Source organism: Arachis duranensis, chromosome 9 (assembly GCF_000817695.3).
Source record: "Arachis duranensis cultivar V14167 chromosome 9, aradu.V14167.gnm2.J7QH, whole genome shotgun sequence".
NCBI lineage: Eukaryota > Viridiplantae > Streptophyta > Magnoliopsida > Fabales > Fabaceae > Arachis > Arachis duranensis.
In genome coordinates, this window is record NC_029780.3 from 95279621 (window position 1) to 95288434 (window position 8814).

General features: G+C 29.2%; 1 protein-coding gene across 1 annotated transcript; it reads right to left on the bottom strand.

Annotated features, from left to right (window-relative positions):
- Window positions 1-3356: 3356 nt before the first annotated feature.
- Window positions 3357-8329, bottom strand: LOC107466276 (protein SIEVE ELEMENT OCCLUSION B-like). The gene is made up of 7 exons (XM_016085259.3): window positions 7955-8329; window positions 7476-7547; window positions 6468-6880; window positions 6268-6356; window positions 6044-6183; window positions 5495-5974; window positions 3357-4156 (listed from the first exon to the last, which is right to left on the bottom strand). The coding sequence occupies exons 1-7, from the start codon at window positions 8210-8212 to the stop codon at window positions 3551-3553; spliced, it is 2058 nt and encodes a 685-aa protein (XP_015940745.1). The 5' UTR covers window positions 8213-8329; the 3' UTR covers window positions 3357-3550.
- Window positions 8330-8814: the final 485 nt, after the last annotated feature.

Here is an 8814-nt window from a genome sequence, read left to right on the forward strand (position 1 = left end):
ATTAATTTAAAAGGGTATTTTTGTCTAATCAAATAAAGTAAGAACGTTTAAGACTTTTATAAAATTAAATAAAAAATATATTTTTATTTTTATTTAATTAAAGGGGTATATTAGTAAAAGTGGTGATATAATATATATTTAAAAAAGAAAAAATTAAATGCTGATGTGAAAAATAAATTTCACGACTTGTTACTATTTGTCCATATTTTTAACGTATCGGTACGTATGAATTTATTATTATACCGTAGCAAACACCTAAAAAGAAAAGCACGCTGCATCTCAAACTGCACAAGTTATCTTGTGTCAACTTCAATGAAACTATGGACACCATTCTCTGAAGCATCTGGAAGACCTGCAAAACTGGTCTCTGTGGCGCCGATAAGTCAAAATTGCAGCCCCTCCTTTACCTCTCTTTTCCCTTACAACTCGGACCTGTAATGCAAAAAATTCACAATTTCAACTCCATCATTCTTCAATTTGTTTATTTATATGCATTTTTGTTTTCAAAGGTTTAATCTTTAGCGGCTTTCGTTTTACAAAATTAAAATGAAAGAAAGTGAAGGAATTTCGAAAAGTGTTTGAAGTCCAATCAGCATTGAACAATGATGGACAAAAAGGGTAAATTTTTGGGTCGAAAAAGTTTGCATTTGATGAATAATTTCATAAAAAATAGTAAAAAATATCAAGGGGTTGAAGGTTAAAAATATTGGTGATAAGGTTAATTTTAGAATTTAATGTGTTTTTAAATAGAGTCAATAAAACTTTAATGATTAATATTTTTATCGAACATAATTTATCTTTTATGGATATAAAATTCATTTAGTTTTTGTATGGTCAATTTTCCCAGCATTCAAATCTTTTATGATTAAAAATGACTATTTATTCGATATAATATTATATAATTGAAGTTGTTTGATATTAATAAAGATTTAGCTTTTATTTTTATTGACAAGGTTATTAGATATAAATATAAAGAGGTTATTATAAATTATAAACTATTTATTTAGATTATTATTTTTTAAATTTTAAATATTAACAAGAATTTAGTTTTTGAAATTATTAAAAATTACTATAACTTTATTTAAAATTTGAAAATTTAGATATAATAATATACCATTGAGGTTATTAAATATACGGTAGAGTCTATGGTATAGAATTTTTTTAAGTTCTTCATGTGTAGAACTGACATGGGTAGACTGTTACAAAGACACATGTCTTTCTGAACATCAGGGCTATTTTCAAGCAACAATTTAAAACATTTAGAAAAGGAATTTAGATTTTTTAAATTTTGAATTTTCATTTTAGAGAATAAATTGTGATCTCTCATTCTTGAGTAATTTTTTTCTTATATTTTTTCTTATTCATATTTATGAAATAAATAATAAAAAATTATATTTTATTTTCTAAAATAAAATTCAAAATTTAAAATCTAAATTCGTATTTCCTTTGGTAGCAGATATACATAGATAAAACATTCAAGTGATTAACAGATGCTATGTACAATAATTATATAATTAATAACGGTATTTTTTAATAAATAAAATTTAGAAAGTAAAAACATTATTTGTTTTAGTTTTGGAAAATATTATATTTTTTCCGAAAAAAAATAGTAAATATATTCATGTAAAGGACGTTCTATAACGAGAACGGCGTTTGGTTTCTCCCAACCCAGTGTGCTTGATAACGGCAAAATCAAAAGTGGTGATTTGAGAGATGTCCTCAATTGCAATAATTTGGGGTAAATCTTTTTTTTTTTTTGGTGCATGTATTTTATTGTTCTTCTAGATGGCGATAGGAGAGAAGGAAGGCTCGCCGAGAGTCAACCACCACGATTGATTTAAGCTGGGGTTTGGCAGAGAATACGAAGGTTGAGCACCGCGACCTGTCAGCACTGAAGGTGGTTACGAAGATGGATGCAGCAGTTGTGAGCAAGACAGAGGTGAAGATGACAGAGACAGCATCCGACTTTAGCATGCTGTCCGGCGTCAGCGATAATAGTAATTCCGATGAAGATAAGGGGGCAATGGAGTAGGCAGCCATAGTGAGCTACTGGGGTTATTGGCTCCCCTCTCTACTCTCTTCCTATTTTATGGGTGTTGGTAACAATAGTGCAAGGTGATAGTAGTCGTGTGGTGGTGGTGGCCGACTACTCTCTACAAAATGTTTGGCAACTTTTTGTGTGACGTTTTTAAATGAGGCCAATGGTTGAGACGATGCACGAATGTTTAGTATTAAAATTTTATTTTCTCTGGTTCTTAAATTTTAACTCATTGATGTTGTGTTGTTAAAACATGAATGAATTCATTAAAATATGTGTTAGATATTTAAACGTTAAATCTATTTATCCTCTGCTTGAAGTTTTTTAATCTTTTCATTTTAAAAAGGTTAATATTATTTTTTTTTCTTTTGAAAAGAATATGTACATCAACGTAATTTCTTACGGTAATGATCTCAAAGTATAATTAACTTACTATAATGAGTTTTAAAAAATCTGTAAAAATGATCATTATTTGCACACTCTATTATTATCTGACAAAAATTATAGCTTTCAGATAGACACATGTCTTTATAAAGAGAGATTTACATCAATTCTACATATGGGGAACTTTAACAAATTTTACACTATAGAATTCACTTATACACATTATACACATTGTTTGGATGGGAAGAATATGAGTGAAAAGAAAATATAAAAAAAAATAGATGAAAAATAAAATTTGTTGTTATTTAGTTTAGAAAAAAAATAGAAAAAAAAAGTAATGTGGGACCATATAACTCTTTTTTCTTCATTTATAAGATGAAAATAGATAAAAAAAAATATACCAACAATGTTAAATTGACAGTTCTGTCCTTTATTTATTAGACATAGTAAAATTTTTAAATTTATTTTTTTTAAATTTCAAAACATAACTCTCTTGTTATTTAATTTTAAAAAAATATTTTTGTTAATAAAAATAATATATTAACATTTTGAAAACTAATTTAGATGATTATTTTTTTTTAAAAAATGACTTAAATATATTAATAAATTATAATTTATATATAATATAAATAAGGATATTAATGTAATTTTATTTTATTATAATTTTCTCTCCTCTTTTTTTTCATTCATCCAAACAAAAAAAAATATTTTTTTTTATTTATTTTTTCTTCATTCAAACAATAAACAAATAAACTTATTTTCTTTTCTCTCATTTTTTTTCTTCTAATTTTCTTTTCTTTGATTTTCCATGTGTTAGGAAAATATTTAATAGATGAAAGAAAGAAAATGCAAATTTCAATATATGAGATAGATGATGATTGGACCAATCCTCTATGATACTATGAAATTGTACAGCGAAGGAAAATCTGTTGAATTTCTTGGGATAATATAATTCATATAGCTATAATTTTATTGAATTGTGAAATTCAGTAACAAAAAGATAACATGTTGACCACCATATTGTTTATTTAGGTTCTACCCATTGGTGAAGGGCGAACAAGGTTCAGACACAAGAACTAGCTGAAGCATGGAGTATATATTCAAATATATAATTGGCTGTTCCACAGATCAATAACCGCAGTAGTTTGAATCATTATTATCACGGTGGCAGCACTTGTAATTGACGGATGTAACCTCCATTACACGGCCACAAGTGGGATTTGGGCACGTTATAGTTGCAATGACGCTTGAGCCATAGTTACTACTATCAACATTGACAATTGAGCAAGGTTGACGATCAGCTATTTCCTTCACCTTAACATCATAGTATTCCTTGAATGCAATGTCAAACCCTTCTTTCTCAAACACCTTGTCCTTCCAGCTCTGAAACTCGGCCAGAGTTCGATACATGGCTTCGCCGTGGCCGAGAAGCTTGATGTTCTGCCCTTTGGTAAGAATGGCCCAGCCCTCTGGATCTCTTTTGAGGCAGAACAAGCTCTTCGCGATCCCTTGGATCTCACAATCAACCGCCTCTTGGTGCTTCTTGTTCTGCCTCATTCTTTCTATTCCAATCCAGAAGCTTGGAACACTGCTTCCCAGTTCATACTTGTCTATTATCACGTCTGCACGCTTCACACTCTCGTGTCTCTTCACTTTCTCCACTTCAAGTGTGAAGTCTTGGATCCACTTCTTGTTGCTGCCACCAAAGATGAATAAGTATCTGTCCCCTTGCACCTGCATTAATGAAAAAGTACAAGTATACAATGAAAATCCTAAACAATATATGCATATGTGAACAAGAATAAAATGTTCAATTCATTAGGTGTGTGAATGGTTATTCTAGTATTAAGATTTAAGTGAGTAATTTAAAAAATGTAGTGTGTTTTTATTTTATTGGGCCAATTTTAAAACTTATGTTCATATTATTTACAAAAATTATTGTCTACTTAACAAAATACGTACAATCATAATGTTCTAGTATTGAGAGATAATGTGTCATGCATAAAATTGAGATCTAAACGGACACATAAAAATTGAAAAATGTTTGATAACTAAAAAATATTAGTAAAAATTATCAAAATTTATTATTTTTTATTTTATTTAATGCATCTTATAATAAATAAATAATAAATAAAATAAATTTTATTATAAGAGAAGTGATTTATTTAATTTTTTTATAAACACTTTAAACAACTTGTTAAAAAATCACAAATTAATTTTAAAAATCATATCAAATATTAATACGGTAAATTTTTATGGTTATACTGCAATGAAGACTTTATAATTGTCTTTATGTAAAAATATTTCTTTTTGATTTTTGGATGATGGATTGTATGGTTAGATTTTGATATTTATAAAAGTGTTGTCTTTGTTTAAAGTGTAGCTAAATAAATAAATCACACTTTTAAACAAAATATTTTTATGAAAAAATATTTTTGTCATCTTTATTTGAGTAGTTGTCAATTTTTATAAGTTAAAAATAAAAAAAATCACTTGTACACCTATCCAAATTGGTCCTTATATTAGTTATTACTTTTTGTAAAATATATAATTTTTCTATTTAAATACTTTTAAAATTTTTATTGGTCATAGAAAATAAAAAAATTTTGATGGAGAGAGAAGTTCATTTTTATGATAGAGTTCGACTACGTTATTTTAATTTATTTATATAATTTACTCCATCTAATGAGAATAAAGTCTTTGTTGTTGATGATGGTTGTTGTTGTTGTCCATTGTTGTCGTCTTCAAAATGAGAAATTTAGTTTGGATAATTTTTACTTCGTCAATTGAATAAAAATTTTGATTATTTTGCATAATAAATTGAACTAGTTTGTATATTTATAACAATTTAATTTTAATACACTAATTAAATATATAATTATCTAATTAAATTTATGTATTTAAATAATTTTTTATTATTTGATGATATCATAAATAATTGGTCATTTGTGTAAAACTCTTTTTTCTATTGATGTCATATGAAATTAAATTAATTTTATAAAGTTTAAAAGTTTATTTAACTACTAAAAAAAGTGAAATATAACTGATTTAAGAGGCAAAATGAGAAGGTACCTGCAGTCCGGGAGCAACTTTTCTTATGATGTCCCAAAGCCACTTCCATTTGAGAATAAGATCAGCAGCATCAGTTTTCCTGAAAGGGAATGCGTCGATCCCCCATTGAAAGATCAAACCCATTGCATCTTCATTTGCTTTGTAACCTTGAGGATTGTACACAGGCAGAATAGGCTTACCCATGTAATTCAACCCTTCAGGCTCACTTATTATCCTGCCACCTGGCAACTCCGAGTAGCACTCCACTGCATACCACTTGATGCTGTTCTTCCATGTCTTGAACTGTTCCCTTTTGGCTTCGTCCCACTCCACAATTGGGATCCACAGAATCTTGAAATCTTCTTTCTTAAACCCTTTCCATTCCTTTGGACTTTCCTGCAGCCTATCGTGGAGACAATTCAACAGCATGATCTCGTCTCCTATGCTGTACAGGCTCGAAATGAAGAGTAACACATGTTTCTCCTTGAACACTTCAAGACCCTGTATATATTTAATTATATTGAGGAGTTCTTTGTTAAAATTGTTGGCAAAACTAATAATTAAATTAACCTGTTTGATTTGGATGCTGCCTTGATATATTTGGGGAACTTGAGCTCCATTATTTGGGAGGATCAAAGCCTTCAAAAGATCTACTATATCTTTAGGCTTCTCAAAGATTCTTCTACGGCTCAAGTAATCGTCTATGTACCCTGCACGGATAGATCAGAACCCAACATCATCATCATGAGCATTTTCAGATAATTAACAAATAATTAATTCATTAATATATTAACCAATTTCGAGCTTGCAAATTTCCAAATGATCCGCCAACTTCTTTACAACAGCCGCAAGCCTCTCTCTGAATTCCGATAAGCTATATTCTCTGAAGTAAACAATACAATGTTAGTTAGTTCTAATTTTGCTTCAAGTTTTCATAAAATGCTTAAACATTTACAGCCTTCGGAAAGTGTATTAAAATGAAGTTAGTAATTACGTGAAGGCGAGGAGGTTGCCTGTGGAAGCAACAATGGAAGCAATAGTCCAGTACACAACAAGAGGGACCTCTTGCAAGGCTTCAGTCAAGGTAGGGACCTCCTCAGGATCATAGCCTTCAGAAGACCAGGTTGCCCACACTTTGATGTGGTGAAAGGCCTTCACTATGAAACTCAGCAGCTCTGTTATCTCACTTGAAACCTTCCTCTCTTGGATTTGATTCAGCTGTCTCAGTGAGCTTCCAACTATGTCTTGTGTTGGAGTCCTAGAAAGCAGAATGAAGTTCCCATACTCCAAAGAAAACGCCGCCAGAGTTATCAACGCCTTTGCGTCCCAAGAATAGCACCTTAGGTGTTGGAGAATCCATAGTGCTGTTTGGTGCACGCATTGGGGTCCATGTTTTGTGCCTATCATCTTGGTAACATCATCCAACTTTTAGTTAGTAACTGCCATTTTTATTATTCTAAAGATTAATCATGCTATTTGTATACAAAAAGTGGTACTAAATCAATTATCGATATAAAATATATGTTAAAATATAAAATAAAAATAAATTAAACAGATATATTTATATACAAATATATGATGACTTAACTTTCACGTTTATGTACTACTTTGGTTTTGTGATTAAATTTCAAAAGCAATCTGGAGACAATATAATAAAGATGTCTCCAAACATAGTAAACATTTTGCTACATCAATATTTTTTGTTAATGAAAACATGATTATTTGACAGTTGGATTCTTTAATTTTGTCTTCTTATTCTTTTATAATCTCATTTATCAACATTAAAATATTGCAAGTACTGTTCTAATACTTTACTATGCTTTTACTAAAAGTTATTCCATGACTTTGCATTTGTTAAGGTAGTACTTAATTATATTAATATATATAAGCATATACTATTGTTCATCAATTATGTTTGAATTTAATTTGCATGCAACAATACATAATCATTGAGGTGGATGTCATGCAATTGCAAAATATATACACGCACAAAAGAAGTTACCTGACAAGAAACCAGCTTCAGGGTAGGAAATTCTGGTTTGAAACTGACCGTGGATATTGTTGAATAACTACCCTGTATGTAGAACAATTATAAACAAGTCATAATTTTTGAAGTTTCGTTGTTTTCTCAGCATGATCCATCACTTTGCACATAACATTTCGTATTTATAAGACACAGAGGTGGATGGGGTATATAGTGTTTATCTTAAATTAGCAACCAATTAAGACATTTAGTCAATAATAGCCGATGCTAATGCAATAAAAATATTCCACTAAAAAAAAATAATAATGCAATAACAATAATACAGATTAATAAGCAATTGATGTTAAAAAATCTAAAGATACTCAGAAATCACTTTCCTTCTTTATTATTCGACCTGAAATGACAAAGTACTTAGAAATTTGACCATATTAATTATTATTATAAAAGATTCTCAAGGTGGATGGTAGAATATTATTGAATGTGAGTTGATGAATGACCTGAAGTATAAGATTGGACACAAGACCAAAGAGGATACTGGTATTGCAGATTTCATCATCATTGACGTGGGTGAGGTAAACTCTGTCCAGGATCTGAGAGTCAGTGAGATCAAAAGGGTTGGGAAGATGAATTTTCTGTTGGCCTCCCATGTTAGTAGTAGCACTCTGTTGTTGGATAGAAGTAATAGCAGTACTGCCACCTTGGGATGATGAGATCAAAGTAGTGGTGCCACTTGAATCTGCGTTGGACATTGCCATGATATAGGATACAGAATTTAAGTATCTTCTAATAAGGTTTGTGTTTGAATTTTGAAAGAATACGTAGCTTTGTCTTGTGATTTCTAGATTGTTATGTTCAACCTATTTATAGGCTTTTGCCACTGCCTGAGAGAGTTTGAAGTAGTTGCCATGCCATGAATAATGATAGTAATCTATTTATATATATAAAAAGAAAATAGTTAAGTGATATTCAAAAATATCATATATACACTAAATTCAGTCATTATATATTTATGTCTAAAGTATATAATATATGTATTATTTAATTATTTTTTAATATATATTTTATATTTTAACATGTATTTTATATTAATTACTAATTTTAATGATTGATTTTGGTTTACACATAATTGAATAATATTATTTAACCAATTATTTATTTTAAATAATTTTGTCAAACAAACTGAATCTTTAATAAATATTAAATTAGTCTATAATATATTTCATAGTTAGAATTAACAACAATTTTTCACACTTAGAAATGCTAATCTGATACTATACTACTTATTTATTTTCTATCTAGTTTGACAATATTGCAAATGATATATGTTAGGTGGATTCTAGGGTGTAGAAAGGAAATT

Coding starts and splice junctions, on each gene's coding strand:
- LOC107466276 (XM_016085259.3), bottom strand. CDS start 8,212: ATGGCAATGTCCAACGCAGATTCAAGTGGCACCACTACTTTGATCTCA. Junction 7,548..7,954: donor TGTCCAATCTTATACTTCAG/GTCATTCATCAA, acceptor TTCTACATACAG/GGTAGTTATTCAACAATATC. Junction 6,357..6,467: donor GGCAACCTCCTCGCCTTCAC/GTAATTACTAAC, acceptor TGTTTACTTCAG/AGAATATAGCTTATCGGAAT.